Here is a 20457-nt window from a genome sequence, read left to right on the forward strand (position 1 = left end):
AAATGACTGATACAAACACAGGAGAAAAAAGTAACATACTCAAAGCACATTGGCAGCCATGCATACTGAACATTTGAAAATGTAATTTGAGTTTTTCCTGTAAGGAGTCAGACTGTAAATACCTGAAGCTTTGTGGGCGGTTGGTCTCAGTCGCATATTCTCTTACCTTTTCAGAAGGTAAGAATCCCTCACTGGCCGGTTGCCTGGACTTGACCAAGCCCTCATATAAATGCCAGGGAACATGTCTGAATAACAGTACTTTCCTTCTCTATGCCTATCTTTGTGCTGAGCACTAAGGATGTGATGCTTAACTGTGGTCACTTCCAGGTAACATGAAGATGTTACCAGGTACATAAAAATGAGTAAATAAATACACTTTGTAAACCATAAAGCACACTAAAACTTGTAAGTCAGTGTTGAATGAATGCATATTACCTAGTACATGCATTCTATTGGCCTGTGTGCTATGGGTACAAAGATTGCTGTAGGAATAATGAGTAAAAACATGCTTTGTTAAAAATATAAATATAATATGGCTTGAATGAAGCATAATCTATATACTTAGGGCCAATGTGTTTCTATTGCTTTGGTGATTTTCAGTAAAATACATTATACCAGATAGCAAAAAAGAAAACACATGGAAACTGATTTTAAATTACAAAATATGCCACAAATACAAGTGACTCCCCTATTGCAAAATACCATGCTCATCACCAGGGATAAGAAAGTGGAACATTTTAAAAGAAGAGCACAGTATGCAGCTGTCAATAGCTCTATGTGCATGAATGAATGAATATTAACTACCTCCTATGTGTTAGGTTTTGTGTTTACATGAAATACAAGATAAATTGTCTTGAGTAACTCTGCCACGAAATAAGAATGTTTACATTCTACACTATTTATTTACAAGGAATGAGATAATGCTTAATTGAATCAGTCAAGTGATGAGGGCAAGCTAATACAAGAACATTTGCGCAGGTAATAGAGGAAAATGTTATGGCTGTGTGTACTTTCTTAGCCATAAAGTACTACAGGAGTGCAAAACATTACATATTTCCTACAGAAATAAAACTGCCTACAAAATAGGCATGGTCTCTACAAAATTCTCCTTGTATTCTTGGCCTACAATGAGAAATAGTATAAATAGTTAACAAGCTGGGTGTGGTAGCATATGCTCTGAGTTCAGGCAGCTGAAGCAAGCAGCAGGACCACTTGAGCCTCGACATTTGAAGCTAGCCCTGGAACACAGTGAGGTTAAATGCCTGCTGAATGAATATATCAGTATTTATTATCTATATATGGTATATTCTTTCTTTAAATGAAGATTTATTTATTTATCATGTATACAGTGTTCTGCCTGCATTTATGCCTGCATGCCAGAAGAGGGCACCAGATCTCATTACAGATGCTTGTGGTTGCTGGGACTTGAACTCAGATTCTCTGGAAGAGCAGTCAGTGCTCTTAACAGCTGAGCCATCTCTCCAGCCCCTGGTATATTCCTTCTTGTGGGCACAGGAGAGATACACATTTACATTTTGGTGTGCCCAAAGCTGAAAGTCATGTGTATGTTGGCATTTTATGAACTTTGGGGTACCATATAAATGTAACAATTCATTTTCTTGTTTGGTACCAATTTCCAGGCTTTTAAAATTCTGTCACATTTATTACACTGTGCAAACAAAGCAAATAAATAACTGTTGAGCACTGTGAATATATGAGACATTCAGCTTCGGATGAATGCAAGACTGAGTGGCAGTCATTTATTACAAAACTGTCCTTTCTAGGCACTGAGATGCAAAGACAAAGCATCCTTAGTGTCCCATGTATCTAAAGAAATTATGTGCAAGGTTAATTATAATTTGTAAGCTGCCATACATTCCCAGTAGTCAATTATTTGCTTTTATCTCCAGACACTGGGATTACAAAAAATTCATTATCATTACTATTGTCCATAACATTATATACCCACAACAAAGATCTGTGTGGGGCTTTATGAAGTCTGCAGTTCTATAAAGTCAGTACCTAACTGTCAGCTTCATCCATGGACAGTGATAACTTTCTGAGTTTCTTCATGGATAACACTTACTCAGAATGCTTATCACCTAATATATACATTTCACTGTGCTATGTGCTGTGCAAACAGATTGCTTTCTCTCGTGCAGTACTCACAGGACATGTGAGATCTAGACTTAAACTGTACTTAACTTCAATGATGAAATGAAAACAACAAAAAAAAATGGATTTGTATATGGCAGTGTGCTAAGTGGATTATCCTGTCTAAAAGGATACTTTCCTGCTGGCTTGACTGAAGAGATGGGGGGAAAGTTCTAGTTGCTGTTTTCCATCCAGTTTCTTAGATGTTGAATACTGCTGCTGGAGATGAATTAGAACTATCCTGCCAGTAAAGGTGTGAAAAGAAAGGGCCAGAATCAGGCCTGGATATCAGGGAACAGAAGGACAGAGCATCAGATGTGATCCAGAACCTGCCAAAATAGAGGACTGGGTGAGGACCAAACACCCAGAGCATAAGCTTGTGGAGGACATTTCACATTCAAACTGTAATATCTAATAAAACGTTGTTTATATAGCATATGCTAATCTAGGTCCTAAAGCTACAATGTGAGGTGGACCTAGAGAGCAGTACAGATCACCAATCAGCTGAGGAGGAGACACTAAGACATGGTTTCATTGTACAGCCCAGGCTGGTTCTAGTTGGTGAATCTCCTGTTACAGCCTCTCAAGTGCTGAGATTATGGATGTGTGTACGCACGACCAGCCTATAGAATGTAACTGATTACTGAGTAAATGATATTTTAGTGGCTGCTTGCTTGGAGGTGCTATGCTTGATGAATTAGCTAAATAGGTCTGGTCTAGAAGACCCATTGACTTGACCTAGAGATTTTGAAAATCAAATGAAGGCCATGATTCATTCAACATAATGGAGACATCCCTAGCTAAGGAAGCTCCAAAGGTCATTTGTTCATTGGCCTAGTTTAAAGCCAGGATAAGGGAATTTAAAGTCTGTCCTTTAATTCATTAGTTAAACATTCTCCTTTTCTTACAGTTGAAGTGTTTCAAAGGAGAATCAAGATGAATTAATGATTTCAAAGGTATTTATTTGCTCGGTGCCTGGCTCAGAGTCAAGGAGACATGTGAGCAATAAGAAAATACTTTTGCACTCATCATACTTAATAAAAACTTAAATCTGAACAAAGTGCAGTTCGAAGTACTAACAGAATGAGGACATTTAAAGGACATAACCCAAAGTGTACTGTATCTCAATAGCTTATGATGGGACAGCAGTAACACACTTTAGCTGAAAAAACTCAAGATGGTAGCATGGAAATAAAAGGGGGCCTCTATTTCTTGAATTGCACACATTGCAAAAGATGTTACTGGATGCTAAATGAAACACATCTGTTCCAAAAGGCACTTAGTGTGTGACTTACAGATGCCTTGAAAAGCAGAGTGATGTTCTTCATTAAAGAGAAATAATAGCTCAAACATTTGCTAGACTGAAAAAACATTTGCTTTTTAATTGACTCAGGTTAGAATATAGGAGGAACGTTACTATTCATTCATTTTTTTCATCTATTCTACAAGTATTTGCATCTAATGCTCTTCTTGGGCCTTCATTTGGCTCCTGAGATGTGAAATAAATAAATAAACAAACAAACAAACAAACAAACAAACAAACAAACCAATACCATCCCTTCCCAGGGAACTGCTGAACTTTGGGCCTACTTTTTGGGTGGCATGACTTAGTCCCCAAGTAACATGCAGCTTAACTCCTCACCCCCTTCTCTGGCCACTACAACGAACAGGAAGCTGGGTTTTGTAGTAAGCCTGCTCCTAAAGTTGTGAGCCCTCTGCTAAAAAAAAAAAAACCAAAAAAACAAAAACCTCTTCATTATTCTAGTCCATGGCTTATTTTACCTATGACCGTGACCACTAATGGTCAGGAAGGATGATAGCCACCTAGTCCCCCAACTCCTATCTCCTTAGTATTATCCCTGGGGAAATAAGCCATTCTTGAACTGCAGCAGGCTTTGAAATAGATCTGCAAATTTTGTCTGTCTTCAGCTTTTTACCTTTTAAACATGCCAAAGCATAAACTGCCTGAAAAGGTCTCTTTGATAGAATCAGATAGCATACAGTAATTTTAGAAATGTTTTCCTTACTGTACAAAATATACTCAAGGCGGCTTGCTACAGTAAAATAATGCCAGTGGATGAAAATAACATAAAATTTTAACATTCTTGCGTAAAATTGGAAAATGATAAAATTGGAAACAATCAGAAAATTGGAGGAAAGAAAGACTATCAAAAGAACTTTGAAAAAAATGCCTCTACAAGGAGAGCTGACCGTGATTTGACCTTTTCTGCTTTTTTTTTTCACTCACAGAGGGTGGGACAGGAGGAAGAGTGAAGGAAAAGGTCAAACCTATGTCTAAGGAGCAGCTTACCTTTGTTCTCAATTGGGCCTAAGAACATGACTGCTATCTGGAACCTAAATTGGGACTGCTTGGTCTTCACTTTAATATAGTTCCAATAACTAAACAATGTTGAGAAGAGGTATCAACTTGTTAAATGTTTCTGAAAATGTATTTTCATCTAAATGGTTTTCAGCTAAGCCTTGAGTTAGATAATAATGAAATATATTAGTTTACTCATTGTGATCTTTTTATCCAAGTTGCCTTAAAGCTTAAGTCACAATTTGCTATGAGGGAGCTCATTCATTGTAGCCCATACATACTTTTAAAGTATTAGACTGTATTTTGCTTGGCAGGCCAATGTTGACGTCCACAAATGGGAGAAGGAAACAGAAAAAGGAAAAGAGTAGATGGAGCCAGGTTGAAGAGGTCTGGGAGTTTTTTGTTTTTGTTTTTTGTTTGTTTTGTTTTCATTAAAACTAAATTGGGCATCAGACACAGCTAAAGTGTTACTAACGTTAGCTTTTAATGTGCGGGATTGTCTGGACTCAGTAATATCCCTTTCAATGGGTAGGGATGGGGGCTACATTCCGGAAAAGTGCAAAAGGAAAAAGTAACTAAAAGCCTTCCTTTCACAGTTTCTGCCATCAATATGACTACGGATTAAGCAAAAATAAGGAGCATCTTATCATCATCTGCTTTGGTTGCATAAGTGAACTTGTAAACAAATTTATTGTTGTTATAGACAGTGTCGTCATCTCTTCAACCAACTGTAAAAGAACTCATACCAAAACACATGGATGATACTTGGACTTGTGAACTTATGTGGAATGCGGAACTTCTTTTGACTCTTGGGTATTTTGAAGACTAAAAAAAAAAAATGCTGCTTAGCATGAATGACCACCATAAAGCAATCTAAAGTCACATGTCACAACGAGCCAGGGTGGGTGGGTGGGTGAGGGAAGTTTGTTGTCAAATAAAATGTTTTGTTTTGAAAACGTTGTTTTTGTATATGATAATTTCTTCCCTTAAAATTTTGAAAACTGAGGGCTGGAGAGATGGCTCATTGGACCCAGGACCTGGGTTTAATTCCCAGCACCCACATGGCAGCTCACAACTGTCTGTAACTCCCAGATCTTACACAAACAGACAGGCATACAAAATGTGGAAAAACACCATTACACATAAAAATAAATTAAAAAATAAAATTTAAGAGAACTGTATTTTATGTATGAGTGCTCTGCACGTCTATGCATCAGGTGTGGATGTTGTTCCCATGGAGGCCAGAAGAGGGTGATGTATCCCAAGGAATGGAGTTAGAATCACCAACCACCTTGTGGGTAGCAGAGCACCTGGGTCCTCTGGAAGAGGAGTTTGTGCTCTTAACTGCTGCTGATCCATTTTTCTTCCACCACCACTTTTCCCCCCTCCTCCCCGCCCCCCCAAGACAGGGTTTCTCTGTGACTTTGGAGGCTGTCCTGGAACTAGCTCTTGTAGACCAGGCTGGTCTCCAATTCACAGAGATCCTCCTGCCTCTGCTTCTCGAGTTCTGGGATTAAAGGCGTGAGCCACAATGCTCCGTACCCCGCTCCTTTTTTTTTTAAAGATAGGGTTTCATGTAGCCAAAGCTAGCCAGCCTCCAAGTCCCACGCAGCCAGAATGATCCTCCTGTGTTAGGATTCCAGGCTTGCACCACCATATGTTAGCTTTTAACTTAATGGCCTTCCCTTCATCATACTAGTTATCTCGGTTTTCATCTCCCTCATAATGAATGGGTCTCGCTATGTAGCCCTGGCTATACCTGGTTGGCCTGGAACCCATGTAAACCAGGCTGGCCTCAAATCCATAGAGATCCACCTGCCACCGCCTCAGGAGTGCTGGGATTAAAGGCCTGCATCACCAGGCCTAGCCAGTTTTTTCTTTTTAAAAACACAAGTACTTTAATCACCCTGTTTGGTGGGTGATTTGAGGTCTCATTTCTTATAGTTTAATTTGTTTGGGGGAGGAATACTAAGAACACAAATCTGTTAAAATCGAGAGAGAAGCAAAGTATTATTGAGGATGAAGAGTGGTGGAGTAAGTATAAATAATGATAAGATTTTGGAAATGAAAGAGCATGTTGTTGAGAAATAAGTCCCTGAGTAGAGGAGAGAGCCTCCAATATTTCTAGAATTCTAAATGACGAAATTGCCTCATAAAAGCTGCTCTGGCCCATTGGAGCACTTCTACGCGTTAGCTGTAGCTAGGGAAAGCAATGTTTAATTACAAATTACTCATAGTACAAACTTTCCTGTGAGACTTGACCTCTTCTTTTTTTGTTGTTCATTTTTAAATTAATTTTTTAACTTCCAATTCCACAGTTCCCCTTCCCTCCTTTCCTCCAACTCCCTCCACTCCCCGCCTCCTCCCATCTGCTGTACAGAGGGTAAGGTCTCCCCTAGGAAGTCTTCTAAGTCTGTCCCATCATCTAGTTGAGGCAGGACCAAGGCACCACCTTTCCATCCCCACACCCCTGTCTAGGCTGGGCAAGGTATTTCTCTATATAGAATGGGCTCCACGAAGTCAGTTTGTACATTAGTGGTAGATCTTGGACCCACTGCCATTGGCCTCATATATTGTCCCAGTCACACCATTGTCATCTATCTGTATTAAGGGAGTCTAGTTCGGTCTCAAGCAGATTCCCCATTTGTCAGACCAGTCACTGATCTCTCACTAGCTTGGGTCAGCTGATTCTGTGGGTTTCCCCATCATGGTCTTGAGTCCTTTGTTCATATTATTGCTCTTCCCTCACTTCGATTGCACTCCAGGAGCTTGGCCCAAAGGTTAGTTGTGGATTTCTGCATCTGCTTCTATCTTTTTCGGGAGGGTTCAAGCTTCTCTGGGGTTGTGGATTGTAGGCTGGGTATCTTTTGCTTTATGTCTGGTATCCACTTATAAATGAGTGCATACCATATTTGTCTTTCTGGTTTTGGGTTACCTCACTTAGGATGGTTTTTTCTAGTTCTGTCCATTTGACTGTGAATTTTAGGATGTCATTGCTTCTGTGAGGCAACAATGTTTTATCTGAAATCTGTTCACCCACTACTAATACACGCAGCCAATGAAACCACAAAACCTTATTTACAACCTGGTTGGTAAGAAGAGGTAGACAGGCACTGTAAAGGAGTCTGGGTGAGTGAGGTGCAAGAGTTTGTGGTACCAGTGTAGTGTGGCATTGCTGTGACAGACCTGATCCCGTTTTTTGGGGGGGAGGATTGTGGAAGGACTTGGGAACTTTGTGCTAGAAAAGCCATTGAGTGTTGAGACCTCAGTGGGATGTTCTGTAGGAGCCTGCAAGATAAAAATGATGAGAGGAATGCAGAACGTGGAGGCCTGGCTTGGGAAATTTCAGAGGGAAGATTATAAAGACTCTTAGGGCTATTTGCTAGTTTGATTTAAGATTCTGTGGTTCTGGCTAACTGGGGCTGAAGAATCAGCTGTGATTAATAAGATACCAGAACTACTAAAGTGAAACCTTTACATTACGGGGATACTTGATGCTGGTCAGCTGGAGCTAAGAAATAAGTGATGATTATACAAAAACCAGCATCACTAGTAAAATCTGGGAAGTGTTTCCTGAGAGCACATAGCAGCTGTGCTCCAGAGGTGGCGGAGGTTGTACCTCATGCTAGCAGCCAGACTTAGTAATGTGTAAACGTAACCAGGTGGTACTGGTTTTGAAGAAATGAAGGGATTATGGAGAGCAGCTGAGGCTTGACACTGTGAGAGGCCAGGAAAGGTCGTTGGTGAAGGTGCAGGACTGAAGGGAAGGGGTCATGCAAAGAAGTCGAGGCTTGGCACCATGAGGAGAGCCTATGAGGCATTGGTGAAAGTGCACCCCAGTTGCAGCGAGGGACACCAGCTTTTTGGAGAAGCCAGTGCCATGAGATAGATGACCATGAAGAACAGAAGCGGTAGTGGAGTGGAGCCAGCTAGAGCCTAGAGGACAAATTGTGTGTGCTGGAGAGGGTGGAGCAGAAGTGACCATAGCCCTTCATGAGTGAATCCCAGATAATTGGACATCGAGCTATTTATACTGTTCGAGTTTGATTTTGCTTGGTTCAGATTGTGGTGGTGCCCTATTCTTCCCTCTTGAAGAAGGTATTTAATTAATTTTGATTTTTAAAGGAGCCTACAGATAAGCCGGGCGTTGGTGGCGCACGGCTTTAATCCCAGCACTCGGGAGGCAGGGGCAGGCGGATGTCTGAGTTCGAGCCAGCCTGGTCTCCAGAGCGAGTGCCAGGATAGGCTCCAAAGCTACACAGAGAAACCCTGTCTTGAAAAAACAAAAAAAGGAAGCCCACAGATGAAAGACTTGATTTTTTTTTTTTTTTTTTTTTGGTTTATTTATTATGTGTTCTGCCTGCATGTATGCCTGCTGGCCACAAGAGGGCACCAGATTACAAAAGGTTGTGAGCCACAAAGTGCTTGCTGGAAATTGAACTCAGGACCTCTGGAAGAACAGCCAGCGCTCTTAACTGCTGAGCCAACTCTCCAGCCCTGAGACTGAAATTTTAATGTGTTTGAATTTGTAAATACTGTGGAACTTTTAAAATCATTCATGATTTAATGTGAGATCTTGGTGGGGCGGGAGGAGGGAGGCAGGAAAAGAAGAGTTGTGGCTTAATTACTGATGTTTGTGTGTTGAGCTGACAAAGGGTCAGTTGAACTGACTTGACTGGTTTTATGTGTCAACTTGACAAAAGCTAGAGTCATCAGAGGAAGGAGTCTCAGTCAAGGAAATGCCTTCATGAGCTCTAGCTGTAAGGCATTTTCTCAGTGATCAATGGGGGAGGGCCCAACCCATGGTGGTGGTCCTGGGTTCTGTAAGAAATCAGGCTGAGATAGCCCTGCCCCAAATGATGTGACAGACTGTGATGATACCCCATGGAAGGGGGTATCACCCTTCCTGGCGAGTGAATGGGGGGGTGGGATGGGGACAGGTGGGGAGCATGGGAGGGAGAGAGAACTGGGATTGATATGTAAAATAAAATTGTTTCTAAATTAAAAAAAAAGAAATCATGCTGAGAAAGCCAGGGGAAGCAAACACTAAGAGACCACTGATGCCAGCCCAGACTACTATACCCAGCAAAGCTTTCAATCACTATAGATGGAGAAAACATGATATTCCATGACAAAACCAGATTTAAACAATACATATCCACTAATCCAGCTCTACAGAAAGTACTGGAAGGAAAACACCAACCTAAAGAATTTAACTACACTCACAAAAACATAGGCAATACATAATCCCACTTTACCAAAAGACAAAAGAAAAAAGGGGTGGAAATCCATACACAATACCACCACCACCAACAAATCCAAAAGAAACAAGAACACTAGATGGTCCTTAATTTCCCTCAATATTAATGGTCTTAACTCACCTATAAAAAGACACAGGATAACAGAATGGATAGGAAGTCAGAATCCATCCTGCTGCATACAAGAAACACACCTCAACTTCAAAGCCAGACATTACCTCAGAGTAAAGGGTTTGGATAAGATTTTCCAATCAAATGGACCCAAGAAACAAGCTGGTGTAGCTATCCTAACATCTAACAAATTAGACTTCAAACTAAAATCAAAAGAGATTTGAAGGTCATTTCATATTCATCACAGGAAAAATCCATGAGGATGAAGTCAAAATGGATCAAAGATCTCAACATAAAACCAGCCACACTGAACCTATTAGAAGACAAAGTGGGAAATAACTTTGATTAACTGGGACAGGAGACCGCTTCCTGAACATCACACCAGTAGCACAGACACTGAGATCAACAATTGATAAATGGGACCTCCTGAAACTGAGAAGCTTTTGTAAGGCAAAGGACACAGTCAGCAAGACAAAACGGCAGCCCACAGACTGGGAAAAGATATTCACCAACCCCACATCTGACAGAAGGCTGATCTCCAAAATATACAAAGAACTCAACAAGCTAGCCACCAAAACACCAAACAATCCAAATAAAAAGTAGAGTACAGGGGGCTGGAGAGATGCTCAGAGGTTAAGAGCACCGGCTGCTCTTCCAGAGGTCCTGAGTTCAATTCCCAGCAACCATATGGTGGCTCACAACCATCTGTTATGAGATCTGGTGCCCTCTTCTTGTGTGCAGATATACATGGAAGCAGAATGTTGTATACATAATAAATAAATACAATCTTTAAAAAAAAAAGTGGAACTAAATAGACAATTCTCAATAGAGGAATCTAAAATGGCTGAAAGACACATAAGAAAGTGTTCAACATCCTTAGCCATCAGGGAAATGCAAATCAAAACAACTCTGAGATACTATCTTACTCCTGTCAGAATGGCCAAAATCAAAAACACCAATGACAGTTTATGCTGGAGAGGATGTGGAGAAAGGGGAACACTTCTCCACTGCTGGTGGGAGTGCCAACTTGTACAGCCACTTTGGGAATCAGTATGGCGACTCCTCAAGAAAATAGGAATCAGTCTACCACAAGATCCATCAATTCCACTCTTAGGCATATACCCAAAAGAAGCACATCCCTACAACAAGGACATCTGTTCAACGATGTTCATAGCAGCACTATTTGTAATAGCCAGAAACTGGAAGCAGCCCCCTCAACTGAAGAATGGATAGAGAAAATGTGGTACATTTACACAATGGAGTACTACTCAGCAGAAAAAAACAATGGAATCCTGAAATTTGCAGGCAAATGGATGGAACTAGAAGAAACCATTCTGAGCGAGGTAACCCAATCACAAAAAGACAAACATGGTATGTACTCACTCATATGTGGATTTTAGACATAGAGTAAAGGATTGCCACCTACAATCCACACTGCCAGAGAAGCTAATAAACAAGGAGGACCCTAAGAGAGACATACATGGTCCCCTGGAGAAGGGGAAAGGGTCAAGATCCCCTGAGCAAATTGGGAGCATGGGAAGAGGGGGGAGGGAGCTACGAGAATGAGAAGGGGAGAAGAGGAGGGATGCAGAGGTCATGAGGGAGCAGAAAGGCTGAGTCAGGCGAAGAATAGAAGATAACAAGAGTGGAGATACCATAATATGGGAAACATTTTAGGTTTACAGAGAAATCAGGCACTAGAGAAATGTCTGGAGATCTACAAAGATAACACCAGCTAACAATCCAAGCAACAGAGGAGAGGCTACCTTAAATGCCCTCCCCGGATAATGAGATTGATGACTGACTTATATGCTACCCTCATCCAGCAGCTAGTGGAAGTAGAAGCAGACACCCACAACTAATCACTGAACTGAACTGGAACCCAGATGCAGAGAAGGAAGAGTAAAGAGCAAAGGAGTCCAGACCAGGCTGATGAAACCCACAGAAACAGCTGACCTGAACATCGGGGAACTCTTGCTCCCCAGACTGATAGCTGGGATACCAGCATGGGATTGATCCAGACCCCAGGAACATGGGTTTCTGTGAGGAGACCTTGGAAATCTACGGGACCTGCTGTAGTAGTTCAGTACTTATCCCTAGCATAGGTGTGAACTTTGGGACCCCATTCCACATAGAGGAATGCTCCCCGAATCAAGACACACAGGAGTGGGCCTAGGCCCTATCCCAAAGGATATGACAGACTCTGATGACAACCTATGGAAGGCATCAACATCCAGGGGGAGCAAAAAGGATATGTGATAGGTAGGGTTTTAGTTGGGGTAGGTGGGAGGGAGAAGGGAACTGGGATTATCATGTAAAACAATCTTGTCTCTGATTCAAATAAAAAAATCTGGGGAAAATAAAAGAAAAACCAAAATAAAATAAAATATCTCCCCCCCAAAATGGATCAAAGACCTCAACATAAATCCAGTTACACCAAACCTCTTAGAAGAGAAAGTGGGAGGTACCCTCGAATGAATTGGTACAGGAGACTGTTGGGGGCCATGGCAAAAGTAACCTTGGACCTGTAAGAGACTTGGGCGGAAGCTGCCAGTATAACCACACTATTATTAGAAGAATAGCTGCCTTCAATCCTTTACTCCCTGATACATAACATCTGGGCTCATGAAATAGCTTATAGTAGCAAAGATACATTTCATGGTCAGGTTACCTAAAAACCCTGCTCATAGAAGGAAAGACACATTTCATGGTTAGGTTACTTATCAACCCTTCCCTACCTTCTAACCCACTATCTAACACCTGCACCCTGCAACCTTGGTAACTTCCTGCACTCTCAAGGACTCAAGCACAGGGACATTCCTCAGCCTGGTTATCAGGCAAGTAGCCTCAAATGACCTCTCCTTTCCTGCCAAGCTCCCCACTTGACACCCCTATATAAGGTCCCTGTGAAAAATAAAAATTTGCAGCTTGATCAGAAACCTGTCTTGTTGTTGTTCTTTGTTCCCCCTGACCCTTCCGTTCTAGGTTCTTTGGTGACTGCAGCACATCCGGGTGTGAGCTCGCATGATTCCCCACAGGTCAGGGCAGGAGACCACTTCCTGAACATAACACCAGTAGCACAGACACTGAGATCAGCAATTAATAAATAGAACCTCATGAAACTGAGAAGCTTCTGTAAGGCAAAGGACACAGTCAACAAGACAAAACGGTAGCCCACAGAATGGGAAAAGATCTTCATCTGACAGAGGGATGATTTCCAAAATATACAAAGAACTCAAGAAGCTAGTCACCAAAACACCAAACAATCCAATTAAAAAGTGGGGCACAGAACTAAATAGAGAATTCTCAATAGAGGAGTCTAAAATGGCTGAAAGACACATAAGAGAGTGTTTAACATCCTTAGCCATCAGGGAAATGCAAATCAAAACAACTCTGAGATACTATCTTACTCCTGTCAGAATGGCCAAAATAAAAAACACCAATGACAGTTTATGCTGGAGAGGATGTGGAGAAAGGGGAACACTTCTCCACTGCTGGTGGGAGTGCCAACTTGTACAGCCACTTTGGAAATCAGTATGGTGATTCTTCAGGAAAATGGGAATGAGTCTACCACAAGATCCAGCAATCCACTCTTAGGTATACACCCAAAAGATGCACATTCATACAACAAGGACATCTGTTCAACGATGTTCATAGCAGCATTATTTGTAATAGCTAGAACCTGGAAGCAACCTAGATGCCCCTCAACTGGAGAATGGATAGAGAAAATGTGGTTCATTTACACAATGGAGTACTACTTAGTGGAAAAAAACAATAGAATCTTGAAATTTGCAGGCAAATGGATGGAACTAGAAGAAACCATCCTGAGGGAGGTAACCCAGTCCCTAAAAGACAAACATGGTATATACTCAGTCATATATGGATTTTAGACATAGAACAAAGGATTACAGCCTATAATCCACACCGCCAGAAAAGCTAGGAAACAAGGAGGACCCTGAAAGAGACATATATGGTCCCCTGAAGAAGGGGAAAGGGACAAGACCTCTGGAGCAAAGTTGGAGCATGGGGGAGGGGAGGGGGAGCCAGGAGAAAGAGAAGCGGAGAAGAAGAGGGGAGAGGAAGACATGAGGGAGCAGGAAGGTTGAGTCAGGGGAAGAATAGGAGAGAGCAAGAAAAGAGATGCCATAATAGAGGGAGCCTTATAGGTTTAACAAGCAATCTGGCACTAGGGAAATGTCCAGAGATCTACAAAGATGGCACCAACTGAGTATCTAAGCAATAGCCAAGAGGCAACCTTAAATGCCCTCCCCTGATAATGAGTTTGATGACTACTTTATATGCCATCCTAGAGCCTTCATCCAGTAGCTGATGGAAGCGGCTCTGGAGGCAGCCCAAATACCCTCGAAAGAACAGAGTGTGCCCCGGAGAAACAAGCTTGACCACTATGCCATCAACAAATTCCTCCTGACCACTGACTGAGTCAGCCATGAAGAAGATAGATGACAACAACATGCTTGTGTTCATTGTGGACATGAAGGCCAACAAGCACCAGATCAAACAGGCTGTGAAGAAGCTCTATGACACTGAAGCGGCCAAAGTCAACACCCTTATAAGTCCTGGCGAAGAGAAGAAGGTGTATGTTTGGTTGGCTCCTGATTATGAAGCTATGGATGTTGACAACAAAATTGGGATCATCTAAACTGAATGCAGCTAGATAATTCCAAATATACACCTTTTCACCATAAAAAATTAAAGTACACCTTTTATAGAGTATAATTCCATGTGAGTTAAAATAGAAGGCCCTACTTTCATTGCACGGGCATGCTAGCTAATTGTTGAATGGACAGAAAATGCTGTCTAGTTGCTTCAGGCATGCCTATAGCAGTACATGCAGACAAGTTTCCAACTTCATATTTGTGAAATCCAGTTCCATCAAACCACTCATTACCAGACCTTCTGAGATTATTTCTATTCAAGAATACAAGAGAGAAATCATTCAAATTTGACTGCATTTGGACATTAAGTCTTTAAAGGAAATAATTTCAAACCAAATGAGGTCTTAAAAGTGGAGTCCTGGGGCTGGAGAGATGGCTCAGCGGTTAAGAGCACCAGCTGCTCTCCCAGCGGACCCACGTTCAATTCCCAGCACCCACATGCAGCTCACAACTGTCCGTAACTCCAGTTCCAGGGGAATCTGACACCTTCAAACCAATGCACATAAAATAAAGTTAAATTAAAAAAAAAGTAGAGCCCTAGTTCACCAGGACTCCCATTCTTTTATTTTTATTTATTTTTTATTAGTTCAAGTTAGGGAACAAGCTTGTTTCACATGTAAGTCCCTTCTCCCTCTCCCTCCCCTCACCTCCATCCCTCCTCCCCCACCCCCAACCTACCCCCACCCCATCCACCCACCACTCCCCTGCAAGGGTAGGGCCCAACAGGGGCTCTGCAAAGTCCACCAAATCTTCCTATGCTGGGCCTGGGCCCTTCCCCATGTGTCCAGGGCCAGAGTGTATCCCTTCAACTCCCATTCTTAAGAGGAAGATGCATTAAGCCCATCTCTCTTTACATGACAAAGTGCAGCAAGCCACTCACAATCCAGGAAGGTAGGAAGGGCTAATACCGGAAACCAACCTTTATTTTAGAGACTTCTAGCCTCTATCTAGTTACCCAATCTGGTATTTTGTTATGCTAATACATAAGGTAGAGGCATTTTACAGAGATGCTGTAAAAGACATCCTCTGTGCCTTAGCCTATCTAGCTCATGACTCCTTTTCTGTATGTCCCCATAACCACATTAATCTCAAAGAAGACACACATACACAGGCAGAACTAGGGTCAAAGGGCCAGCATATACCTCCTCACTGTAGTTGTTACTTGCTGTAAACAAATCAGCACAAACTCGGGGGGCTGAAAACGACACAGATCTATGGCCTTATAATTTTGCATGTCAGAAATTCAATGTGATCCACCCAATTGAAATTGAGGTACCAGCTGGGGACCATTCCTTTTACTAGTTTTTTTTTTTTTTTTTTTTTTTTTTTTTATGTCTTGGGTAGAAAAATGTCATTTTAACTTTCTCCCTGAGTACTAGGCAGGCATCTTTCCTACGTCTTCAAGTTTTCCAGCAAGCATTTTACTCAGAGTCTGGGTATCTAGCAGCATCTTAGCTCTGTCTCCAAGTTTTCTAGAAGATTTTGCCCCCCCCCCCCCCGAGTCCTGGTACCTAGCAGGCATCTTAGTCTGTCTGCCTAGTATTCCCTTAGACATTTTGAAATTGAGTCCTGGTACCCAGCAGCCCTCTTGAGTCTCTCATTATAAAGGTATACATTTTGAAAACCCAGCCCTGGAACGGGTCACACATTTTGTTTTGGGTGTATCTAACACAAAGCTTCAGAACCCCCAGCCCGGGTCAGACATTTTGTTTTGGTGTATCTAACGCAAAGCTTCAGAACCCCCAGCCCGGGTCAGACATTTTGTTTTGGTGTATCTAACGCAAAGCTTCAGAACCCCCAGCCCGGGTCAGACATTTTGTTTTGGTGTATCTAACGCAAAGCTTCAGAACCCCCAGCCCGGGTCAGACATTTTGTTTTGGTGTATCTAACACAAAGCTTCAGAACCCCCAGCCCGGGTCAGACATTTTGTTTTGGTGTATCTAACACAAAGCTTCAGAACCCCCAGCCCGGGTCAGACATTTTGTTTTGGTGTATCTAACACAAAGCTTCAGAACCCCCAGCCCGGGTCAGACATTTTGTTTTGGTGTATCTAACGCAAAGCTTCAGAACCCCCAGCCCGGGTCAGACATTTTGTTTTGGGTGTATCTAACACAAAGCTTCAGAACCCCCAGCCCGGGTCAGACATTTTGTTTTGGGTGTATCTAACGCAAAGCTTCAGAACCCCCAGCCCGGGTCAGACATTTTGTTTTGGGTGTATCTAACGCAAAGCTTCAGAACCCCTTCAGAACCTACATTTTAGGTGTATATCTAAGGCAAACATTTTAACTGTATATCTAAGGCAAAACGTTCAGAACCCCGAGTCCTGGGTCCCGGCAGAACTCTTAAGTCTCCCATTATTCCGATAGGCCATCTTTAGTTTTTAGTCCTGGAACCCAGCAGTTTCGTAGCTATATCTCTGGTCCAAATCTTAGTTACGTGCCAGGCGTTTTACTGATCTGTATACCATGCTGCATGTGTTTGGCCACCTGTACTCTACCGGGGAGACATCTTTATCAACCTTCCAGTTTTTCCATCAGTTTCAGGTATGTCTATGTCTCCAGGTCTTGAGGAAGGTATTTTATTTATCTCTCAGGGCAGCCATTTTATCTGTCAGGGTAGTTGTCAGGCATGTTCCCATTTCTCAAACAGACATTTTACCTTTGTCTCCAGATCTTCAACCCCCTGTATGAGTACCAGCCAGGCATTGTAGCTATCTTTCCTGCTAGGGAGCTATATCTCTGGGGAACACGATAAGCGTATTAGACACCTCTCCATTTCCCAAGCACAGATTTAATTTCGTCCTCAGGTCTTGGACTGCAAGTTAACTATCTCTCATATAGTTAACTATATGGGCCAGACATTTTAGTTTCAACTGCAGGTCCCACGTAGACATTTTACCTACAGGCATTTTAACCATCTCTCTTCTACCTAGACCACATTTCACTCACCGCTGCGTTCTGGCCTCTTCTGTCACGCGCTCGCTGCAGATGCCTACCAGAAGTAGCTGTGGTTCCCGTGAAGAGTACTGTAGGTTGCATTTTCGAGAAGAATGGATATAGCACGAAAAGCGAGGGGAGCGGAGCGCCAACATGAGGCTCTCGAGACGCATGGCCATCGCACCGAAAGCGAGGGGGGCGGAGCGCCAACATGAGGCTCTCGAGACGCATGTCCATCGCACCGAAAGCGAGGGGGGCGGAGCGCCAACATGAGGCTCTCGAGACGCATGTCCATCGCACTGAAAGCGAGGGGGGCGGAGCGCCAACATGAGGCTCTCGAGACGCATGTCCATCGCACTGAAAGCGAGGGGGGCGGAGCGCCAACATGAGGCTCTCGAGACGCATGTCCATCGCACTGAAAGCGAGGGGGGGCGGAGCGCCAACATGAGGCTCTCGAGAAGCATGGACAGTAGGGAAAGCGAGGGGCAGAGCGCCAACATGTGGCTCTCGAGAAGCATGGACAGCAGGGAAAGCGAGGGGGGGCGGAGCGCCAACATGTGGCTCTCGAGAAGCGTGGACAGCAGGGAAAGCGAGGGGGGGCAGAGCGCCAACATGTGGCTCTCGAGAAGCGTGGACAGCAGGGAAAGCGAGGGGGGGCAGAGCGCCAACATGTGGCTCTCGAGAAGCGTGGACAGCAGGGAAAGCGAGGGGGGGCAGAGCGCCAACATGTGGCTCTCGAGAAGCGTGGACAGCAGGGAAAGCGAGGGGGGGCAGAGCGCCAACATGTGGCTCTCGAGAAGCGTGGACAGCAGGGAAAGCGAGGGGGGGCAGAGCGCCAACATGTGGCTCTCGAGAAGCGTGGACAGCAGGGAAAGCGAGGGGGGGCAGAGCGCCAACATGTGGCTCTCGAGAAGCGTGGACAGCAGGGAAAGCGAGGGGGGGCAGAGCGCCAACATGTGGCTCTCGAGAAGCGTGGACAGCAGGGAAAGCGAGGGGGGGCAGAGCGCCAACATGTGGCTCTCGAGAAGCGTGGACAGCAGGGAAAGCGAGGGGGGGCAGAGCGCCAACATGTGGCTCTCGAGAAGCGTGGACAGCAGGGAAAGCGAGGGGGGGCAGAGCGCCAACATGTGGCTCTCGAGAAGCGTGGACAGCAGGGAAAGCGAGGGGGGGCAGAGCGCCAACATGTGGCTCTCGAGAAGCGTGGACAGCAGAGAAAGCGAGGGGGGGCAGAGCGCCAACATGTGGCTCTCGAGAAGCGTGGATAGCAGAGAAAGCGAGGGGGGGCAGAGCGCCAACATGTGGCTCTCGAGAATCGTGGAAAGCAGAGAAAGCGAGGGGGCGGAGCGCAAACATGTGGCGCTCAGGAAGCGCTCGCCAGGAAGGTGGCTATCTGGTCCTGTTGGGATCGCCTGAAATGTGGACCTGCGGCCTTGCAGAGAAGCCAGCTGCAGGCACAGCAAGGAGGCTGCTAAAAAACACAAACTGTGTATGAGGCAGCCTTAGAGAGGGACCCAGAGCTTCTAAACCCGTGTAATGTGGAGAGGCTTGGTCGGCGGGCAGGGAAGGAGAGCGGAAAGAGGACTGCAGGGAAGCCGAAGTGGGTCTAGTGCGTGGTGCTGAAAGCGTGGATGGATGGCGAAGAGGGTAAAGGGTCAGTGTATTCTGCGCCCAGTTAACCTTTGAGAGTTCAGAAGGCAGCTCCAGGAGGTTGAGTGGCAAACAGGTAGCAGCTTTCCTAGTCGCGTGGCCCTTGGCGAGCATTAAAATGCTGGGAGCCTGGAGACCTTTTTCCTGCCCCTGTCCCCTTGCCTTTTCCTGTCCCCTCCCTTACTCGGAAACAGTGGTTCCTTGCGCGGAAACAGGACCTACCACTAAAGTCGGAGGAAAATTAATGGATGGACATACCTCTTCCCCCAGTTGACAGAAGACTTATTCTACTACCGAAACTTTCCTTAAATCATAGACCTCCAAATTCCAAGAAAAGAATCAATACAAACTGCCTCAACGTCAACTTTCTTTTAAAAATTATTTTTATTTTATGTGCGTGGATGCTGCAATTGCTTGTATTTCTGCACACTATTTGCGTGCAGGGACCGTGGAGGCCTGATGAGAGCATTAGATGCCCTGGAACTGGAGTTCCAGGTCATTGTGAGCTGCTACATGGGTGTTTGGGTATCTAACCTGGGTCCTCTGCAAGAGCAGCCAATGAATGTTCTTAACTACAGTTCTGTCTCTTTAGCTTCAATGTGAATTCTCAGTGGGCAAAACTGCTGGTATATGATATGAATTTCATAAAGGGTGAAAATTTTTACAAAGAAATAGGATATAGAATTGCTGAAGCCCATAGAGGGGGTGTATTTTGGGTGCAAAAGACAGGTTCTTCAAATAAAATGAATACAGAAATCTCCAAGAACATGATATTTTGTCAAAAAGCCTCCTGCACCAGACAGATGTGAAATATTAAAGGAATTTGAGGCTTTAAAAATTCTAGCATCTTTCACACATTAAAGTAATGAAGAGAAGCTGGAATGGAGACAGAAACATTTTTATGTTCTTAGTGCCATCTTTGAATAAATGTTGGAAAATAGCTTCTTCCTCAGAAACCATCAATTCTCAGATGTAGAAATTCAAGAAGCAAGCTTGAAAGACCACACTAAGCTGCAGCCAAACTAATCACCCACCTTCCCCAAGAATATTGAAATAGCTCCATGTTGTTAGTGTGTCTACAGTTAGTTGTGCTTGTCACAGGTCTGTAATTCCAGCATGTGTGTGTGTGTGTGGGGTTGAGATCGAAGTTTAAAGGTTCAAGGTCATCCTCCAAGTAGGTATCGAGTTTGAGGCCAGGATGAGATATATGAGACACTGTCTCAAACATAAATAATATGTAATTCATAAAATTATTGAGCTTTTGAGATATTTGAAGCTTTAACAGTGAGATACTTTGCTTTTAAACACCAATGCACATTTCATTCTTATTTCTTCAAACAAATGGAAATAACCAG

At 43.5% G+C, this 20457-nt stretch overlaps 1 protein-coding gene across 1 annotated transcript in view; it reads right to left on the reverse strand.

The window, feature by feature from the left end:
• LOC103162738 (SH3 domain-containing protein C23A1.17) overlaps positions 1 to 18808 on the reverse strand; it is a 37332-nt gene extending 18524 nt beyond the window's left edge. The window contains exon 1 of the mRNA XM_027432927.2: positions 17468 to 18808. Within this exon, the coding sequence (XP_027288728.1) occupies positions 17468 to 18808 (1341 nt within the window). The remainder of the gene's footprint in view (positions 1 to 17467) is intronic.
• Between the last annotated feature and the right edge of the window lie 1649 nt (positions 18809 to 20457).

This window comes from Cricetulus griseus, chromosome X, assembly GCF_003668045.3.
Source record: "Cricetulus griseus strain 17A/GY chromosome X, alternate assembly CriGri-PICRH-1.0, whole genome shotgun sequence".
NCBI lineage: Eukaryota > Metazoa > Chordata > Mammalia > Rodentia > Cricetidae > Cricetulus > Cricetulus griseus.